This window comes from Calliphora vicina, chromosome 2 (assembly GCF_958450345.1).
Source record: "Calliphora vicina chromosome 2, idCalVici1.1, whole genome shotgun sequence".
NCBI lineage: Eukaryota > Metazoa > Arthropoda > Insecta > Diptera > Calliphoridae > Calliphora > Calliphora vicina.
In genome coordinates, this window is record NC_088781.1 from 47,799,611 (window position 1) to 47,823,314 (window position 23,704).

General features: G+C 32.8%; 1 protein-coding gene across 2 annotated transcripts in view; it reads right to left on the bottom strand.

Annotated features, from left to right (window-relative positions):
• Positions 1-23,704, bottom strand: part of qua (quail) — a 48,261-nt gene that overhangs the window by 5,817 nt on the left and 18,740 nt on the right. The window contains exons 1-3 of one of the 2 annotated variants that reach the window (XM_065501254.1): positions 14,713-15,421; positions 4,580-4,789; positions 54-256 (exon numbers count right to left, since the gene is read on the bottom strand). In XM_065501254.1, coding sequence (XP_065357326.1) covers positions 54-256; positions 4,580-4,789; positions 14,713-14,730 — 431 coding nt within the window. In that variant the 5' untranslated portion in view covers positions 14,731-15,421. Of the gene's footprint in view, positions 1-53; positions 257-4,579; positions 4,790-14,712; positions 15,422-23,704 lie in introns of those variants that run through there. The other variant, XM_065501253.1, reaches the window with a different exon arrangement.

Here is a 23,704-nt window from a genome sequence, read left to right on the forward strand (position 1 = left end):
GGTTGTTTAGTTTAATTTAGTTTTTCTGATAGTGTGGAAAGATATAAACTTACGTTATACCCTTTTTGAAATACGATAAAAATCTAGCACTTTCATTATTTTGTGTTTCACGATATTCGGTGGCCACATTACCGAAATAAGAGTCCAGCTCTTGTATTTTATGGGCCACATTGGAACGTTTTTGTTCGGACACATTTTCACCCAACCAAAAGTGTATGAAACGTTCTAAGCTGGTAGAATTTTTCACTTCACGGGTCTGTAAAAAGGAATTTAGAAAGAAAAAAAGTGTTTCAATATTTAAAATAGAATAAAGTTTGGAGTACAAATCAGGAATAGAGAAGTGTGTGGATTTGGAATATATCAAATATTTATTTAGTCACGACTGTAGAATTATTTCCTAAGATAAATTCTAACAAAATTTAACTATTGAATATGATCTGAGAAGCAATGTATCACGGAACATAACAATCTAAGTTTTTTCTAAAGAAAATACGATATTGTATCTGATATATCCGCTGATAGTGTGGTGAGGAATACGAGGACACTTTTTACTTTTCTTCCAATGATCCAATGATGATATCTAATTGCATTGGATCACATATCTTCTAGCATCGAAAGGGATTAAAATGAATGAGAGATCACAAAACTCTATGAAACGGACGAATGGCGACTACATAAGCCGCAAAAGGTACCGAAAACAAAATTACCAATCGTCTGATGAATCACTTTGATCTTACTAGATCAGACTGACTGCTTTTGGTAAGAAGAACTGGCGATCTTGGATAAACCAAACGTGGATAAGTTTGTCGAGGCTTTCAAACAGAAATTCCATAAAGTTAAGGAGAGAATAAATCAGACAGCTAACTGTGTGATATTCCCTAACTAGTAATTTATACTATCCAGTACGATATTTCCTCCGTAACCAGCATTTTGTACGGTTTTCAGGCAGAGATCTATGCCATCAATGCAGCCGCGAGATGAATTCGGGAACTAAATCTCGAAAACTCGACTATACATACTTGGCAATTGTATTCATTCAATGGAACAACTAACACAACATCACATCGAGTTAATATGGGTTCCAGGACATGAGGGCATGAAGTATCTGATGAATGCGCAACAACCGGGTCGGCCCTGGACGTAACTCTTGCGCAAAGGCATATGCACACTCCCTTGGTGGCCGTATCGAATTTGATAGATGAATGGGCGTTGAGAAAGACGGAATTTAGGTGGTCAAATAGCATCACTTGTAGAATATTCAGAATGCTTTGGCACACTCTCACAAAGAAAAGGACCAGGACTCCTTTGTCTCTTGTTAGGAATTCGATTAGGCTTCTTACGGGTATAATTAATGAGCACTGTATGATTAGACACATTTCGGAACGTATGGGTTACCCACGTTATAGCTATTGTAGAAGTTGCTTAGATGATGAGGAGGAGGAATCAGTATCAGGAATTGGCTATGACATGGACTGTCTCAGAGATGTGTCACTAAGAAATACGATCAAATTTGTTGGAAATATCGGTAGGTTCTCACGTGGACCACAGGAGTCACATAGTAATCGGAATTAGGGAGGGTAACCATTATCTTTTCATGTATAATTTTCAACATACGAGGAAAAAGTTTTTCTAAGGATACTACAATGGGTCACAAGGCTTCCGAGTAAACTCGCTATATTGGGAGTAACCACATTATCTAACCCAACCTATCCTGCCTTTAGTAGGAACAAAATGCTTACTGGATCAAATAGTTAATGTCTGCAGTAAAACTACTATGAAGAAAAAGATAAAGCTACCCTGAAACAATGAAGATATTGTGGATAAATACAACTAATATGAGAAATGTTCAATGATGATAAAGAGTCTTAGAGGAATTTTTTAGGGGTTACGACAATTTCCTCAACTTCATAGAATGAATCGTGTATGAACCGCGAACAGTCTGTAAACGTTGGAAGTATTGATGTACACGTTTGTTGATGCTCTCAACAAGAAAACGATCTGTTCACGAGGTTAAGGAGGGAAATATCTCTTATTATGATTAAAAAGAATTCACCCATTATTTGAATACTCCCTTTTTTAGGAGAAGGAAATATCTCTTAGGAAGGTTAAGAACTATCTCTGCCTGAGAATATCGTAATGAAAGATAATGGTCATGGCTTAACAACAGTCTTAGAGGATTTTTTAGAGGTTAAGCCAAGTTTCTCATATTTATTATTGTCCACGAACAGTCTGAACACGTTTAAATTATTAATGAATACGTTTGTTGAGGCTTTTACCATGAAATATTGCAGTTCATAAGGTTGAAGGGGAAAGTCTCTCTTCTTATATTATAGGAAAATCTAAAAGATTAAAAATAAATTTCTCTTTGGAAAGATAAGAACTTTTGGTTAAATATCATTTCTAAACCATCCTTAAAATGACTTTGGAATGGACCTTGGATATTTATATTCACAATATTGTTCAGATCTATGGATTTAAAAAGGGTGAAACAACTGATACAGCCTTCACTCATTAGTGGGATTAAAAAAAACCCCGAACTATGAGGAAGGGAAATTTGAAAAACATCGATGTATTGTCGGATACCCAGAAATACTTCTTAAACATTTCAAGAGTTGCAAATCGCAATTTTCTATCACCACTGCTTTGGTATCTGAATTTAAATACTTTACTCTCAGCTATGGATGCTGCAACACGATTGTGAATAAATATCAAAAGGTTATGGAATTTGATCTCGATTTATTATACTGGAAGTAATAGTATCCAACAAATAATTGGACTTATTCAGCAGATAATATGAGCGCCCTCAAAGAATCGAAAATAAAATCCAATTGAATTTATACTACGATTGGTTACAATGGATTCATTCCACAAAGTGTCTGCGTTTGATAGTATACGCAGTGCCAGTATACGATTGTTAGATATCATATAACTGGACTATCTGTGGCAATGATGAATCACCATTTTGAACAGCTGTGTTTCGCAGAATTTTTTAATTTACTGTGTGGGAACTGATATTGATTGGTTCTAACGAGTTCATGGCTAAGCGATGAACAAAATGCTAAGATATTCTACATTGATTCAAGAAAAATCCACCAGTTGATCTTTATCTTCTGAGTTACATATATATAGAACAGCTCTAGTGTACAAAGTTGGTTGCGGAGAAACACCTAGTCGATCTATATCTATCCTATGTCACTTATAAGTAGTACTCAATTAAGCTGTGTAAAGCAATTGTTTTGGATTTATCTCGTTCAGAGTGAAAACAGTATTTGGGAAACCACTATTGGGAAATCCTAGTTTTCCAATGCTATTGAAATGTTAAATAACTGCTGGATGGAGACTATATTAACGAATAAACTACAAATTTATAGAATTGTTCTTTATTATACCTGGGGACTTTTGAATATATGTTACTGTTGAAGTTATGTTTTTAATAATTGTATTGTACTTGTTTAAACAAAACTTATGTTTGTTATTATGATCAAATAGTTTTTGATATTGTAATATTTTTTAAATCAAATATTTTTCACTTCAATAAAAACTCTGCTTACAATAGTTACGTTTTACCTTTTAAAAACGGTGGTTTATTTATTTTAAACAACCCGTATTCTTTTAATTGCAAATAAAAGCGATCAGTAGTTTAAAAATTTGTAATAATTCGTTATTTATTTAAATTTATGCAAGAATTTAAATAGTACTCTCATTTAGTTTACACACTAGGGATATAGCATAGTCGAATAGGCATAGCATAGTCGAATAGAGCATTACAAAATATGAAAAACCACGGTATTATTTTTTTCGAGGTTGTTAAAAAAGTTCACGCACCAAACGCAATAAAGTTTTTCATTCAATATTTTTAATTATTTTGAAATATAATATATTTTATTTTAATAATAACTTCGGACATACTTCAAAAGATAATTTTTAAATACGTGAAGTATCCCTCACACATACAAAAAAAAAATTAAATTATTTTTATAATTTCTTAGACACTGCTAATACAGTTAATGTTAACCAATGATAAACAGACTGACTGCAACTTGCTGTTACTATTTATATACACAGTGTCATATTCTAGATGTTTTATGAATTATCTAATGGCCAAACTAGAATGTTCCATTTCTAGAGCTTTCAGCGGCCTTAACCCCCTGTCTATACTTGACAAATATTCATCATAACAATAAATGATGAATTGTTGTCAAGACAAAATTGTCTAAGCAAAAGCACTAACAATTTTATCATAACGAAGCAATAATACTAATAAATGGAGACTATACCTGATAATTCTTTATCTAGACAACCATTTTGAAGTTTATCATGATAAAAATTTGTCAGGTATAGACAGGGGGTAATGTTAATGTTGGCAGCGCTGTGCTGATAAGTAGAAGTATCTACTTATGGCAATATATACAAATGCTGGTGTATATGTACGTCACATTGATAACATTTCTAATGCTAATACCACGTTAAAGTACTGTGTAATGAAAGTTACGTTATTATTAGGCCTGTGGAATTCTTAATATCTTTATTAAAAACCTTAGTTTTTAAATTTTAACAAATTCTCATATAAATTACTTACGATTGTATCCTGATTAACAAATGTTCCCGATGGACCACAGGCATATATTATATAAGCACAATCGTCTAAAAATGTACCATATTGTGGTTTAGGTTCGGCTTCCAAACGATCTTCCTCAATTTTCCAAACATGAAAGCAGATGGCATTTTTCGGTATTCGGCGAAAAGATGCATCTACCTTAACATCGGCTATAGAATTTGGACGAACCTCCTACAAAAAAATACAAGAAAGAAAATGAAACAAGTTAATAAATTAGATTTACAGCAATGCTGAGTTAATCTCAAAAATATATTAAAGAATGTTACAAATAATAATTAAGATTTTCTGCAATGCTGAGTTAATCACAAAAATATTTTAATCTTCTATGACTTTGACACATACAACAATTAATCTTTTGCGATTATCATGTTAGAGATGGTGTGTAAACATGATTTCTTTATGTACTCATAGTTACCACTTTTACTCCATCATAATATCTGTCAAAATATGCATCTATTATACTATATTTCTTCTAGCAAATTGCAACAAATGCTTGTTCACTTGATAATCATTCAAATAAAATAATTGTTATTCAAGATCTTGATCGTGTTTAACCGTTGTTGTTTTTTTTTCTATTTTTATAATTTTTACTTTGATTAATGTTTAATTACAAATGTCGCTTTTTTAAATCGTCATCATCATACTTGTATCTTACTGTTTTGTTTGATAAAAAAAAATAAAAATATTAAAAACAAAATATCAACGACGAACGATATGAAACGGCGGAATTAATTGTTTGTCACTTGAAGCGTGAATTTGTTGTCTTTTCATTTATTGTAACTACAACAACGACATGTATGAGAGTATGTCTCGTATCGTGTAAATGAAGAGACAATGAATAATAAAACAAAAATAAAATGTACTCGTATTATTATGCTGCACGTTTGTAGTATGTAGATACAGATAATCATACACACCACGGTTTTAAACCTAAAACATTTTTAATTGGTTTTCTTCAAAAATGGTGAATGGTTACAATTGAAACACGTTTAGAACTCCCAAATATGTAACACTCACCAGTGTTGTTATCCAGTATGTGGGTATTTTAGAGTGTTACAACAATTGGTGTCATATTTTTGTAAAGCACATTTTCCACTCCCAAATACTCCAAAACAAGCAGCTTAACGATTTTTTGGGGTCAACAAAATAACCTCAAACTTTTGATGTGATTTATATACAGAAGTGATTGGGTGCAAAACCAGGAGTGTTGATCAACCAAGATAAGGCACGGGTTTGAGCTATCCAGCGAGAGTTTTAAAGAATAATTCGAGATTAATTTCTGGCGGAAAATTAATGATACTTTTCCGAATTGATTTCGTTCTAGGTTGGCATGGTGATGACATATTCAGTTTGCTCAGAAACATATTTAGTTTGTTAAGAAACATTTGTTCATTTGCTTTAAAGGGTTTCGATCGCGGTCAACATTTGTTGAATTTGGCTGTCCTTAATACAACAAGAAATATAACCTCTTGACCATTTGTAGCTCCTTAAGTTTTCCTATTGGGCTGTGCAAAAGTTTGCTCAAAATCCAGAATTTCATTGAAAAATCATTGTCAGCTATAAAGCTCTATGTTGGATTAATGTAATTTTTCACAAAATGTGACCGTGTGAAGCCGAATGTATTTTTTCGTGGATAAAAATGATCGCCAAGTAACAGTCAATGTTATCGTTGTTTGGGCAAAATTAGATGGATTTTTGATCATAACAGGATGTACCGCACATTTGTACAATCAATTGATCACAAGAAATGTTACGGTCTAATGTTGAACTCTTCATATTATAGCCGACATAAACACAACCTGTCCTGATATATGGGAGATCAACAGAGCCATAAAAGCGCCGATGAATCACAGAGCAGTTGGAGTGGAAAACATCAACGTAGATCTTCAAGACTGACACTCTTTTCAGTTCATTGTTGAAAACTTCTTGACTCTATATCTTGTGAACTTAGTATTGGTGTAATAATAGTACCAATGAAGGAATGACTAATTGCAACTGTGTTGCTGATGATTAGGCGAAAGAATGCGTCATGATGCCTGACGAAGACATAGACTTCCTATGGGGGATTCCGTTATCTAATTACAAGCAGCAAATTAGTAACTTTTACTATGAGCTCGCTCAGACAAGATGGGGATATGAACCCATCTGTACGATTACAAGAATGATTTGGCTCTGACTACACCGTGAGCGGCCAACATATCTTCTAGGCTTGACACGTTCGCAATTAAGCAATGTATAGACTTGGCCTGCCCTATAATGACTTCTGTGCAAGTTGTCAAAATGAAGAGGGCCATCGTTCCTTAAATAGTCTTTCTGAACTATCGGACATGAAGAATGCATCAATGCCTTTATTAGGAATAGAAATTGGCTACTCAAGCCAGACATGGAAATCTTCACGGGGTACATATCCGTTAAATGACTGATGCATACTTTTCTCCGCACTTCTCTTCTGACCTCCTTCCTCTTTATTTCTTCTACTCCTTATTCTATATAACTTTTCCTTCTCTTTTCATCTCTATCTGGCTATATTATATTTCTATGTTCAGGTAACACAAAGGGACATACTGTTTGGACCCAAATGAGCTGCTCTCTTTCCTGTCTCTACCATGCGGCTGCCTGTTAACCTAACCTAACGGAATGCGGAAATACAAACAATCCCATATGATGCAGCCCTACATATAAACATTGCTAAGAGTAAGGTCCTACGCCTAAATACCACTAACTCCCTAATGTTTCCAATAAAAAATGTAGTACTTTGAACTTATAGAACGTTCAATCTTTCTAATACTCGGGCAGCATCATATGTGGAGCTGTGGAGATCGCCACAAATCTTCTCAAACGTGTGTTCGTGTGTTAATCTATGGATATGAATCATGAAATAATTTAGCTAGCGATTTACAAATATTGCAACTATTCATCAGTTGATGATTACGAAAGCTAATGAAAACATTCCGACCGAATATCATAAGAAATGATGACCTTTGGGAGAGAGCAGGAGAAACGCCAGTTCGTGTTGTAAGGAATGAAGTGTTTTCGGCCATGTTCTTAGAAAAACGCAAACTCTGAAACTGAACCGCAATTTTGTTATTGCCTCCAAATTACCTCAAAACACCACCTTAACGAGGAAACTAAGGTTCTACCGGCCAGGGAACATAACGTCATGTTGACGCAACAGTTCCTTCTGGGATGTCACCGGAGGAGTCATCCAAACTTCAACATCACACAGTTGGAGTCTCCTCCGAGGCATGTCAGACAGGACCTTAGAAAATACGAGGACATTCATACAGAGGTATGTGCAGTAACAGTATACCGTATTAATGTCGTACTTGGATGTCGACCACCACCGATAGTAAAACAAGAGTCGGTCTGGCACAACTAAGATCAGGATACAGCAACAGGCTTAATGCCTTCTGGTCCCGCATAGACCGTGCCGACCTCAACTTATGCCCAGCATGTGGTCAGGGTCCCCATGACACCCTCCAAATATTCAACTATCCAGCCAACCCTACTTCACTACGTTCAGTAGATGTAGATCAATTTCTTGGACTTGATCTTGCGGAATCCCCAGAATAAATATTGTAAAATTGTTCACGCTGCTACAACAACAACAACTGAACCCCAATAAAAATGATGGCACATGACAGATCAAAATGAAAATCTTTGTTGCGATGCTTTGCTCCAACCTGGAACTAAATTAAACAATATTGAATTGGAAATTGCCAAAGTTCCGGTCAATATGTGTGAAATAGTTGTGGAAAAGTTACTGCAAGGAATTTATGTGCTCGCTCAGATGAAAGAGATCGAAAAACCGTGTTGGAGCGAACGACGATCGCGATCAATTCAGTGTGCTTCTGATATTTGATCAACAATGTATTTTTTACATTTCCTTGTATCTAACAAAAACCACCACTTTTTCATACACCCTGTAAATTACTTCATGATTTAATTTATATGAAATACTGGGAAATTTGCTTAGGGTGAATGATAATGTGCAAATGAGGAGATTGAGGATGATGGTTATAAATAGTATGAATATATTTTATGGTTTCAGCCATAACAACATATTTTAGTAGGGTTAAAAGAGATTATAGCCACAATTGAATCAAACGACGCGCTTTCCGGAGCTTTTGTGGCATTAGTTTATTGTTTATTTGTCAAAATAAGTTTAACTTGGAAATTAAAAGACTTTGTTCACTCAGTTTTATAAACAAACCACATTATTTGATTACTAGATTAGTTTATTTGATTAAAAAATGTATTTCATGTTACTAAATTGAATTACATTTATGTATTGCAATGACCAGATTTATTTATAGTGTAAAAAACCATTAGGTTTTTTTTACAGTATAAATCTAAGTAAACAATCGATCACGATACTTTTATGATCATGATATGAGTACATTAATGAATGCATTTGTTGATTTATTAAATTGTTTTCTTTTAATGGAGGTATTTTAAAGTTTTAATTTCCCGTTCAACACCTTGAATAAAATTAATGAATTTTTATAGTTGATTTTGTAACTGTTTGATTTATATTGTTACAATTAAATTAGTTTGAAATATTCTGGTTATTTGTCTAATTTTATAGGTATTTAAATGAAACATTATCTTCTTTAAAGGGCAATTAATTAAAAGGTCATTAGAAAGTCATTAAAAGAGTCATAAAAATAGAGAAAATTGTATACATTCGCCGGTTGAAGCATGTAAATGACTATAGACCAGAGGTCGGCCATCAGGGGTCGAACATGATCGGATATTTAGCTGTAATCATAGAAGCTCACAAAAATTATGAAATAAAACTGAAATATAGCAACAATAGCTGATTAGATTACAAGAGAGAAAAATGTACATAACACTTTTCACGTCATATTCCATGTTCTCTTTATGCCAACCGTTGATATAGTCTGGTCAGAATTTGGTGTTTTGAAGCAACTGAGGTCATTGTCTAATGATATTGAAGTCTATTCTTACTGTTAGGTTTAAGGAGAAGTTGACACTTCTTGACATAGAGTTCCCTTGTTAAGAATATGACTCACAATTAGATTTAGTATTAAGATTTCTCAAAATCTTAAGAAAGTATGGTCGGGCTTGACCGACCATACTTAATACCCTACATTAAGTAAAAGAGCAAAAACATTTTTCTCTTAAAATTTCAATAATTTATATTTTTGAGTGATTTTCTGAAGTGGGCCTTATATGGGGGCTATAACCAATTATGGACCGATCGCCATGAAATTAGGTCGTGTGATTTGTGTCTATATGAAAGTTTACTATGTTGAATTTTGTGAGTATACATATATTTTTAAGCGATTTATGCACGTTAAAGTGATTTTCGGAAGCGGGTCTATATGGGAGCTATGACTAATTATGGACCAATCGTAACAAAATTTGGTGACATGAATTTTGAATATACAAAACTTATTTGGAGCGCAATTTTTGGAGATACATTTATAAAGTAAACATTTATGACCGATAAAGTCCAATTTCGGAAGGACATTTGTATGGGGGCTAGGTGAAATAATGGACCGATTTCAGCCAGTTTTAATAGGCTTGGTTCATGGGCCGAAAAAATAATATGTAACAAATTTTATCGAGGTTTACATGGACATCCAGCCAGCCAGCCGACCAGACGGACGGACGGACATCGTTTAATCGACTCAGAAAGTGATTCTAAGTCGATAGGTATACTTTAAGGTGGGTGTTAGACTAATATTTTTGGGCGTTACAAACATCTGCACAAACGCATAATACCCTCCCCACTATGGTGGTGTAGGGTATAAATAGGATACTAAGGGTTGACAATAAGAGCTTGTAAAATCATCAGGATTAATCCAAATGCTGTGAAATCGGGTACCATACGAATTGCAGCTAAGAGACCTTGAAATACGATTTTGTATGTCTGAAATGCTGCTTGAAAAGAAATTAATTTTTGCACCGAATCATTATTTGGGATGAAAAATGGATCCATTCCGATAATCCGAAGCGTAAGAGATCGTACGTGAAGCCCGACCAAACAGCCGAATCTACATCAAAGCCAAATATACATGGCGCTAAGGTAATGCTCTGTATTTTGTGGAACCAAAAGGGTTCTATATATTATGAGCTGCTGCAATCTGTCCAGACTATCGCAGGAAACCTATACCCAACACAACTGATTCGTTTGAAGCGAACATTGGCTGAAAAAGGCCCAGAATATGCGGCCAGACATGAAACTGTAATATTCCAGCAATACCTGTTAAAAACTATTTAGAATGAAGTGGTTGAGAAGTTTTGCCTCACCCGCTTTATAGTCCAGACCTTGCTCCCTACGACTACTAATTGTTTCGATCGAATCGGAAAGCTCTCTCTGTAATACGATTCAGTTCAGAACAGATTATCGAAAATTGGCTGGCTTCGTTTTTAGCCTCAAAAGATGAGCAATTATTTTGGCTCGGAATCCATATGTTGCCAGAAAGATGAGAAAAGCTCATAGCTAACAATGGCCAAACAAGTTTAAAAAATTCTTAATTTTTAAGTCATACACACAATATTTCTCACTATTATGTATGATATAGAGACATGGCCTTTGAAGTTAAGTTCAATATCAGTCAAAACAATTATAACTGATAATTAGAATCGGCTGCCATAAAGCAACAGTCCCCAACACAGACTTTCTATAAAGACCTGTTGCTTGATTTGACTTAATTTTAATCAATTCAAATACACATCATGATTTACAACCAGAAAACAACATGAAAAAATCAAAACAAAATAAATTTATAATTTATGTGCTTATTATTATTATAAACAAAACCCATCAAATGTATGTCTTACTAAATGCTTATAAACGCTGTAGGATTAATGCACTTGCAATTTTATAATTATTAAATTAAATATTTTTTAAACTGGAAAAAAACTTAAAAAACAAAAAAAATACTTTAATTCAATTTTAAATCAAATACAACAACATAATAAATTAAATATATAAAATACAAAATAAATGCACGAAATACATACGTTGTATATAAATAAAACATTAAATATACATGCAACCTAACAAACATGCCACACCACTTTCTAGAAGTGGCTGGCTTTAACTAAAACTCAAAAAACTAACAAAAAAAACTTTGCCACAAAAAATTAAAAACAAAAAACGTGCAAAATATTCAATAGTTTTCACTATCGTTGGAAAAATTTACAATGACGTTGAAATGATAATAAATGGGGATGGTATTAAAAGTTTTTCTACCTTTGAAACACACGATCATACTAAATACAAATGTTGTCTTAGAAAAACGGTTCGATGGACGTTTCGTATTGAATGCATGAACAAATTCATGTTGCAACAACCAATGAATTGAATGCATTGAGATGAAATCAAACATGTGCTATTGAAGATTGGACAATATTAGCTGTAATTGCAACATTGTCGATTGAAGTTATGCTGTTATGCTGTTATGCTGTTATGCTACCAGATGAATTCAATATAATTTCCCCATTATGTTTGTGGAAAATTGTCCTAATTAGGAAAAACAGCATGTGCAAGCATGTGCTACAACATATGGAACGATATTAGCGGTAATTGCAAGTCTGTTGGTTGGGATGTTATGTTGCCAGACAATTTCATCGACCATATTGTTTGTGGAAAAGTTTACAATTTGGGAGAAAGGAATTCAAAATATTACATTTGGTCAATTCACAAGGTCTTCTATCAGTCATATTGTCATAATGACCCTGTCACCCTTTGGGATTAAAGATTTGGTGAATTCGATTCTAAAAATACCGCTGATTTTGTGCATATCTGATGTTTATTCTAAATTCAAATCATATAAAATCTTTCTGTAGGTAATTTATTTCAAAATTGACACAAGAATTCTGGCATGGCCGTAATGGTCACGGCATCATCATACAAACAGTAAACAGGCTAATTTTGGGGCAACGGACGGAATACATAGTACCTACATCGAACATTGAAAATACCTTTAGGTTTAGGACACCGACAAATCAAGACTAGGTCGCAAACTCAGCCCTACAGTGGACGGGATAACAATCTACACTGACAGTTTAAAAAATGGAAAAGGGCAACCTGGATTTTCTCTCCATGAAGATTGTTGTCAAACTCAACAAGAGCTTGCAAAATCATTGGAAGCTACTCAAGCAGCAATTTCAAAACGTTTGCAGGATTCATCCAAAAGCAGGGAAAGTGGTCGATTTTGCATTAGCGCCATGGATGCTTGAACGCTATAAAAGAAAACCATTTTTGCACCAAATCATTACTTGCGATGAAAAATTGATCCATTATGATAATCCGAAGCATAAGAGATAATATGTGAAGCCCTGCCAACCAGTTGAATCGACACCAAAGTCAAATATCCATGGCGCTAAGGTAATGCTCTGTATTTGGTGGAAACAAAATGAAGCTATCTAATATGAGCTGCTGAAATCTTGCCAGACCATCACATGGATTCGTTTGAAGCAAGGATTTGCTAAAAAACGCCCAGACATGAAACCGAAATATTCCATCATAACAACGCTCGGACAAATTATGTTAAAAACTATTTAGAATGAAGTGGTTGACCTTGCCCCGTCCGAATACTATTTGATTTGATCGATGCTGAACGCTCTCTCTGGTATACGCTTCACTTTGGAACAGAGTATCCGATATTGGCTTGATTCTTTCTTAGCCTCAAAATATGAGCAGTTCTTTTGGCTCGGAATCCGGGACTGGGTTTTACAAATCCTGGGATTCGGGATTTTAGAAATATAAATATATAAAAAGCACTGTTTCAAGATCAGTGCTGGTATGTCAACCGGACCGGGCTTATAAAAATTGTGATCTGCTTATAAAGCTCAATATTTATGGTGAACTGGTCTATCAATATGGCAGTTGCCTGTTCGATTCCCGCCAGATTGTAATAAATAGACAAAATTTCATTAAATAATTTTCGATCTTTTTATACATCTTCCAAACATTCTCATTTCTCTTTGTTTTTCGCCACGATGCCTTCCTTTACTCCGGCAACTCGCTAATTAGTTTGAAAATGAATGTCTGCGTCGTTAATGTGTTTGCAACGGTTTCAATGTGTCTACATTGTGCCAAGTTGAAATGTGTCACAAAACCATTTTGAAAAAATGCATGTAGATCATTCATATTAGAAAAGCAAAAACACATAATAAACAAAACAACAATCATCTCTGTTTGAGACAACTTTAAGTTTGTTTGACAAACATAGAGAGTGGTAGCAAGAAAACAATTATGAAAATAAAACAAGTAAGAAAGTTATAGTCGCGCTAAAAGCGACCAATTAATACGGTATTGGGAAGAAATTTCAATGAAAATTGGATTCATATGAATGAAATAAGTATGGGATATATAGAATGTTATTAGTATCAATGAAAAATGAAGTTTTCATTAATATCTATTTAAGATAGATTTAGGAACATTGTAACCTTATTTCGGGTGGTTAGATAAAAATGGAAATCGATTTATCCAACAAATCATTTGACTAAATTCTTCTAAATTACTTGAAATTTGTCGCCTGGGCTGTATTTTGGAAGGAAATAATAACCCACTAGTTAAAAAATCGAACGAAATTCATCACACTCTTTCAACTCGATCGTTTTTAAACCGATCGACGCCATGGTACAAAAAGATCGAAAAGAAGAAAGTCTCAAGTAATAGACCTTCTTGAAGATCATCTAACAAAGATCATATTAAAGTCAAAATGTTGGTAGCCCACACTAATCTTCTTCCAAAGGCGCTTTTGCAAGGAGGAAACCATCTGTTATATCATTTAAATAATCATTATAAAATGTGGCTTTACTTTGGCCGTTACAAACATTTGAACGAAACCATTTCACCCTGACAACTGCTAGAATTGTAGGGTGTATAAGCAGAAAGAAAAAAAATTAGATCAGTTGTCTAACAAGTGCAATTATTTTGACATTCTGTTGTTTGTGTGTTTAATCACTTAATATAATTTACAATGAAGAAGCCATCGATTGTAACAAATACTTTCTAAAGGATTTCCAAAAGCAAACAAACCGTTAGAAAAATAAAATATAACAACGGCACTGTAACGATCAATAAGATTTCAAATACCAAAAATAATTACCACTGAAGTGATCTCCATGATCGTTGGCTGATTTATAGATGATACTTGAAAGCGTTGATATTTTGATAAGTTGCACAATTTCCTTTCCAAAATGCCAGTGGGTGTTGAAAATCTTAGTTGTCACAGGTTTGGCGGTTAATTGTTGTTGGTGTTGGCAAGAAATTGGTATTGACAGACAAACTGAGAGGTGTTACAATTTTCTTTTTCAGTATTTTTCAAAATTGCTGTTGAGAGAAACTTTTTGCAATTTTTTTTTTGCTTTTAATAACAATTTCAAGTAAAAGTTAAAATTTTCTTTTTTGTGTTGTTTTTACGATCAGCCGCTAATTAAATTATTAATATCTGTTTTATATTTTTAAAAAGTTTTAGCATTTTTTTTTATTACAAAATAGTTAAATTTTTATAGGGAAAAAATAATAATTTTCTTAATGACACTGAAAATTTTTAAGTTTTATTGGATTTTTTGAATGGAAATAACAAAAGAAAGAAATTAATTTTGAAATACACAGTTGCTTTTTAATGATGCAACACAAAAAACCGAAATAAAAATGGTTACTTTTTTTTAAAGGAAATTTCAAACTGTTTTAGTTTTTCTTTTTTTATTTTTATTGTTAGACGCTTTCAAAACCGTACGTCATTCATGTTTCACCTCTCGAATCAAACTGTTTTAACAACAAACTAAAAAAGTTGTTTAGTTGTTCAGATGTTCAGATGTATGCAACTAACAACAACTTTTCTTCATTGCTACCTCCACCAGCAACAACAACAACTACTCTTTTATTACAACAACTCAAACAATTTTGTTGACTCTTCCATACACCTATTTTTTTAAATAGTAATTGTTTTAACGTTTCTTCTGCGTTTTTTTTATCTCCTCGTCTAAGTAGAGTGTGAGTTTGAGTACAAAATGTTGGTTGCAACATGAATAAAATTATCAAACGTTTCGTGTAGTGTGCGGCTGCTGTTTATTGTTTCATTTGTTTTTTACATTGCTAGAGGTTTTTATCTTCATTTTCCAGCTTTTATCATAATTTAGAGTTAATAATGTATGAATTCATTGTTTTGTTATGTCTAAATTAACGTTTCATTAGAAAATGTTTATGATTTTGAAAGAACTTTACAATATTAGTTAAATATTGGTTGTTGTTTATTTATCTATTGGGTGTATGATTTAAAAAAGGCGAGATTCTTTTTATATTTTTAGCTTTAATTTTGAAATATTTGTACAATATCAATTTATTAAAAGTATTGGCCATTGTTAGCTATGACCTTTTCCCATCTCTCTGGCAACATATGGATTCCGAGCAAAAGGAACTGTTCATATTTTGAACCAAGAACGAATCAAGAGAATTTCCGATACTCTGTTCTAAGGAGAAGCGTATTTCAGAGAGATAATTCTGCATCGATCGAAACAAATAGTATTCGGATGGGGCAAGGTCTGGACTATAAGGCGGATGAAGCCCGGCTGGTTGACCGGGCTTCACATACGATCTCTCACGCTTCGGGTTATCGTAATGGATACATTTTTCATCGCAAGTAATGATTCGGTGCAAAACTGTTTTTCTTTTATAATGTTAAAGCATCATGTCGGACATGCAAAATCGTATTTCAAGGTCTCTCAGCTTCAAATCGTATGGTACCCAATTTTCCTGCTTTTGAATGAATCCTGCAGCTCAAAATAATTTTGCAAACTCTTGTTGAGTCTTCAAACTTTTCCTTTGGCTTCCCTGGATGATCTTTGTCTTCTCCATGTCATAATCACCATTTCTAAACTGGACCATGAAACCATCTCTCGCACTTTGATACCGATGGAATACATTCACCATAAGCTTTGGTGAGCAATTGGTGTTTTTTCAAATTGAAGAAGTAAAGCAAAACTTCCCGCATATGACAGATGTGTACCCTTCAAAATGACATATAAATTATTAAAAACAAAAACCACGTTCAAAAGATACGCTATCTATTGTAAATCCCTCATTTTTTAACAGCTCCCTCACTCCATTATAATACCACATTATATATCAATAATGTCTTAAAATCAGTCCTGTACAACCGACTTTAGCGTCCAATTTACATTCGTACTCCATAATTTCCATAAGATGAATATTGACTCAGCCATTATCCTGACTTTAAAGCACCTGCACGTCCTGTATTGAAAATGTCTCTGGAGCAGATAAAGTGGAACACGGATTATAATAATATGTTATGCACTTTCTTTTTCTGTTCCCAGCTTACCAGCTATTGAGTGAAATTTTAGATTCTTATTTGATAATTTTTGTGAACTTCGTTGACATTCATGTTGTTTACTTGTAAATAATCGAACGCGTTCTATCCTTGCTGGCTATTAGAGACAATCACAACTCTAAAGACCAAACTTATTGAAACAAAGATGAACAAGAGACTTGAGAAATAATAACACAGAAAGGTTATTAAATTTATAACATGGTTTCTGATCCAGCAAACACATACGCCGTAACATTTATCGGATGTATAGACCTTAGTTCATACTAGTGCTAAATGGTTTGATCATCTCGTTTAGAGATTACTAACATTACGAAGCTATTCTTCTTTACAGGAGTTATGATTGAAAGGACTTCACAGTTATTTGAATACGAATGTTTCATGAAAGGATAATGGATGCCTTAATATCACTGTTCAAGCAACTAATAGTACACTTCACCATGCGATTGTAAGCTTTGACTTTAGGAGTAACATGGTTATATAGAGAAGATCATGCAGGATTTTTAGGGAGATGTGTTTCGCGTTTAAGCATACAAACTTCTTATTATGTGCATAACATTATGATATTGTTCAATGAGATCAATTCGCTCAGACCGAAACCATTCTCTAAACTTATTGCACAAGTCTCCGCCTAAATGGCAATGATGTTTCACTCTGTGATTGAGCTACTTATAGTATCTCCACAGTATAGTTTTGACTGTGGGAGTAGTAACATTGTTGTGTAGAGATTATCATGCAGAATTTTCTGGGAGGTGATTTTCGTGTTCGTATGAACATTGCGATATGGTTCAATAAGATCAAGTTGTTTTCTTGATGCTTATATAAAGGAAATAGGACCGTCAACTTCAGAACCAATGGACTATGTTTAGAATCAACATTTATTTTTGAAGAGGATTTTTACCTCATATCATTCACTGGGAGATGAGGTTCTTATTCAAAGATATCGTAGATTAGCCCATAAGTTACAAAGAGTTCCAATGGCTGAATCCTGAGTACAAGTTGTGGAGGATTAGAGTAAGTGATTTCATTCAAAATGGCCCCATAAAAGAGAATAGGACCGACAATCCTTATGCTGAAGCAATGGACTATGCTGGGAGCCAAAAAGTGAAAGGCCATCCGATCTAATGTATGATATTACTTTGCTTTTTAGCTAAGTAAACGGATTGGAGAGTAGCCGACATGGTACAAAGTGATCCAGTCACTTCAACCGAAAGCATTCTCTATAAAAATAATAGAAGACTCAAATTTAAGGCCTCCAAAAAGGAACACATATTTCGAACGACAATTGTCCTGCAGAACCAATGAACTATTTTCGAGGAGTCTATGAATTTCCTAAAAAACCCAAAAATTATCACATCTTCTTTAGTCGTCGAATTTCGACCACCGGGCGACCCTGGTAAGTGATAATAGGAACAACAAGCTGACACTAATCTTTTTTAGCAAGGGAAATTTCATACGTCATGTGGCCAATCAAGAAATTTTCTGGAAAGATTGGTCGGAATCATGGAAAGTAGCCGACATGATACATAGGGATACAAAAAGTTCGGCTAATAACACAGACTAACTGCCTTGGCTATTCACTACAATTAATTCAGCGTTTTTTAGATTTTTTTCTAAAAGTCGGATATTTTTCCCTAAATTAACCCATTGTCGATCCAAATTTCGAAGATGCACCATACTACTCAGAATTCAAGAATAGATAAAAATGTTTTCAAATTACGCCGATAAATAATGTATATTTTTTTCGCACAATTTTGAAAAACTTCACTAAATCCAAATAAACGAGGTTTTTTAAACCAATTTTGTTTTATCTGCCATTTCTAGAAATATTTGTATGATCAACACAGATATTTCAGAAAGTGTTTCAATGGATTTGTCCTTTTTTAGACCAATAAGTTTCCTGACAATGATTGTCAATAATTTGTTTGTAGTCTTGGTTTTTATACCCTTCACCTTCGTGAGACCCTATATGTATATTCTAGATCCTTATAGATAGCGTAGTCGATTAAGCCATGTCCGTCTGTCTGTTGAAATGAACTTTCCGAAGCCCCAACTAACTTACATACACGATTCATACATCAATATCTCCTGAATTCTTCCGGCTCGGTTGCTATTTAAAATCGGTCCACAAATGGCTGAGATATAAGGAAAAAACCAGGACAACCTCGATTTTTGACCTATATCTGGATTACTAAGTCATTAATATAGACAATATAGATATTTAAGTAAGTTCGACCTACAATGGGTCAAAATCGGAAAAAATATTTTTTAACTCGAATTTTTTTTTCACCAAAAGTTTTTTTCGCTAAATATTTAAAAAAAAATAAAAAACCAAAATTTTTTTTTCAAAATTTAAAAAAAAAAATTAAAAAAATGTAAAAAAACAACTTTGAAAAAAAAATGTATTTTGTTTACCTAAAAATATTTAAAATTTTTATTATACCCTTTGTCATTCCGTTTGTAATTTCTACATTTTTCATTTGCGACCCCACAAAGTATATATATTCTGAATCGTTATAGATAGCGGAGTCGATATAGCCATGTCCGTCTGTGTGTTGAAATCAACTTTCTGAAACCCCCAAATAACTTACATACATCAATAACTCCGAAATTCTTACGGCTCGGTTGCTATTTAAAATCGAGAAAATCGGTCCACAAATGGCTGAGATATAAGGAAAAAACCAGGACAACCTCGATTTTTTACCTATTTTTGACCCATATCTGGATTACTAAATCATTAATATAGGCAATATGGATATCTAATGATAGATATTTCAAAGACCTGTGCAACGACGTATATAAAACCATAGTAAGTTGGACCTACAATGGGTCAAAATCGGAAAAAATATTTTTTAACCCGAATTTTTTTTTCACCAAAATTTTTTTCACTAAATATTAAAAAAAAAAATTTAAAAACTAAAAAAAAAATTTTTTTTTAATTAAAAAAAATTATTAAATTTAAAAAAAAATTATTAAATTTAAAAAAAAAATTTTAAATTTAAAAAACAAAAAAAATTCGAAAAAACAACTGGAAAAAAAATTAAATTTTGTTTACCTATAAATATTTAAAATTTTTATTTTAATGTATATTTTGGTGAAGGGTATATAAAATTCGGCACAGCCGAATATAGCTCTCTTACTTGTTTTGAAGTAATTTGGTGAAGGGTAATAAGATTTGGCACAGCCGAATATAGCTCTCTTACTTGTTTACTCATATTTCTGTTATTGATGGTATGATTTTGCAGATTTTCAATGGCAGTGTCTGATATATTGATATTCAGCCAGTTGGATATCTAGGGGCTTCGGAAAACCTATTTCAATCAACACATGGACATACGTTCAGACGGACATCGCTCAATCAATTTGACTATAATAAGGATGCCGAATTTATAAACTTTCCCCTCGAGATAAATTGAATTGAAAAGAGAAAATATAGTGATAAAGAAAAATTGTGTGTAGAATAAATAGCAAACCGTAGCTCCTACAGAATCACATTACAATGTCATTCATTACCTTGTATGTTCCAGTGCCCTTTCAGGGATCAAAAAAATGTAGTCTTCATGATGAAGTATTTATAAATGTTTTAAATAATATAAATACATTCCTTTAAATCACTGCTTATTTTGTAACAGTGTGAATATCCCACTTAAATATACAAATATGAACAAAAATAATGAAGTATGTATTAAAGAACACTTCACTCTTTCCTACATTGTTTAACATTTTGTAATTATTATTAACTTTTCTTTAAATCTACAAATATGTATGTTTATTTTAGGTTTTTTTTTTGTTGAACCCATGAGCTTTTTTGTAATTGTTACGGTTTTTTTTTCTCCAAATCGATGTTTCTAAATGTCTGATGATCTGACAGTGATTGACAGGTTGGTTTTGATTAATTGATTTATGATCGTTAAATTGAAAACATGTTGAACAAAATTGTTTAAAGAAGCAAATGAAAAAATGTGAAAACAATAGTTACTTAAAGAAAATAGCGCCGTTATAATATGGACTCAAAAACAAGATGTCATAAATTCAAACTTTATTGATAATACATTTATGTTATGATTTAATTAACAAGACTAATGAAGCTTTAACAAATAGTAAAAATTCCAGATAGGGATTTAAATAAGGAATAGTTTCAAAATGAAAACGTTTAAGCAACCTATATCATGTAATCAGACTGCTTTCCTGTATTTGAAGCAAAACTTTGGTTAGTCAAGTTAAAACGTACAAGAGACTAGAAATTAATAATATTAATTCCAGATAGGAATTAGAAAAAGGAATGTTTCCAAAATGAAAACGTTTAATCAATCAATATCCAGCCTAATTATAAAAATTCCCCGGGAATTTTTTCCGTTTTCCCATTTTTCCTATTCAATTTAATGTTAACAAGTAAGAGAGCTATATTCGGCTGTGCCAAATCTTATATACCCTTCACCATTTATACTTCAAAATAAAAATTTTAAATATTTTTATGTAAACAAAATTTATTTTTTTTTCAAAATAGTTTTTTTCATTTTTGAGAAAAAATATTTTTTCGAATTGTTATTTTAAAATTTTTTATTTTAATTTTAAATTTTTTTTTGTTTTTTAAATTTTTTTTTGGTAAAAAAATTTGGGTTAAAAAATATTTTTTCCGATTTTGACCCATTGAAGGTCGAACTTATTATTTACGTCGTTGCAAATGTCTTTGAAATATCTATCATTAGATATCCATATTGTCTATATTAATGACTTAGTAATCCAGATATAGGTCAAAAATAGGTCAAAAATCGAGGTTGTCCCGATTTTTCCTCATATCTCAGTCATTTGAGGACCGATTTTGCTGATTTTAAATAGGAAACTTCTCGAAAGCATGTCTGATAGAATTATTGAAGATTTGGATCCCGAAGATATCTGGGGTCTTCAGAAAATTGATTTTAACAGACAGACAGACGGACAGACAGACGGACATGGTTTAATGGATCTATAAGGATCCAGAATATATATACTTTATAGGGTCGGAAAATTATATTGTGGAAAACTTATATATATACCCTTCTCACGAAGGTGAAGGGTATAAAAATATGAAAAGAGAAAAAACACCCGGGGAATTTTTATTCATTACTAGTTGACCGCCCCGGCTTCGCCCGGTAGTATTTACTAATGTTAGTTCTTCAAGTTTCTCCAACCCACATACACCTACCTGTTCTTATTTATTTGCAAATAAAATATCTGAATTTGTACTGCATACTTTAGCGAGCTTTTTTATTACAGTTGACTGGACTCAAAAACAAAATTTTCGAGTTTTACCCGGAATTTTTGAATTTTTTTTCTTTACAAAGCATCTCCTGAAAATTTCGAATCGAATAAAAACAAGTAAGAAAGTATGGTCGGTCAAGCCCGACCATATAATACCCTACACCAAGTAAATGAGTAAAAATATTATTCTTTTTTTTAAATATCAATAATTTATATTCGTAAGTGATTTTCGGAAGCGGGTCTATATGGGAGCTATGACTAATTATGGACCGATCATAACAAAAAATTTGGTGACATGAATTTTGTATATATAAAACTTATTTGGAGCGAAATTTGTGTAGATACATATACAAATTACACATTTATGACCGATAATGTCCAATTTCGAGAGGACATTTGTATGGGGGCTAGGTGAAATAATGGACCGATTTCAGCCAGTTTCAATAGGCTTCGTCCTTGGGCCGAAAATTATATGTACCAAATTTTATCGAAATATCTTCAAAATTGCGACCTGTACTCGATCGGTATACTTTAAGGTTTGTGTTAGACTAATATTTTTGGGCGTTACAAACATCTGCACAAACGCATAATACCCTCCCCACTATGGTGGTGCAGGGTATAAAAATCAGCCAAATCGCTCCAGACGTTCTCACGTTATGCCATTACATACATGGACCATTTAATTTTTATATATATAGAAGAAGAAGATTGGGCTGATCATGTATTCGTCATATTAGGCTGCTTATCTTGCAACTGACTCTAACTTTGGTTAGTCAAGTTTGTTAAAGTTGGATAGCCAGTATCTAAAGTTATCAAGAGACTAGAGACATTTCACCATAGTCTCGAATCAATTTTTGTGAATTATCCGCGTAAAGTATAGGCGATATGATATTGCTTTTTTTAATTGATATTCATAACATATTTCAGATCATAAGATATTTGCATATCTCTATTACTGACATATCACATCACTTCACACCATCTTGCCCAGTTTGAGTGTTAATAAATGGAAAGTAAATATTTAACATAGAGCTAGTAAATAAAATAATAATTGAACTAAGTAAATATGCATTAAATTAGAGTTTATTTTTTTTTAAAAGCAAATCTTAAACAATAGCAAAAATACAATGAAAAACATAAACAAATAGATTTGACATTTACACAACAAGTTTATAGATGCATTTTTGTTTCTATTAAATATGGGAAAATCTGTTCAAACGTCAGGTTTGAAGTCGTTGTGCTGCAAAGCACAAGTTGGCAAGACATTTGGCGTTAATGCAACAAGCTTTTTGTTTCATATATATTTTTTTCTTTCAACACAACTAAATATAAATACATGAAGGCATTAATGTGGCATTTACCCGGGGTGATGATAATTGATTGTTATTTGACTTGTGGTTGGGATGCCATTGAAGTTTTAGTGTTTGTCTTCTTTATATGTTCATATATGAATAATTGTTAATTTGAAAGAAATGAATACATTTCTTTCATTACAGCAAATTTTTGTGTA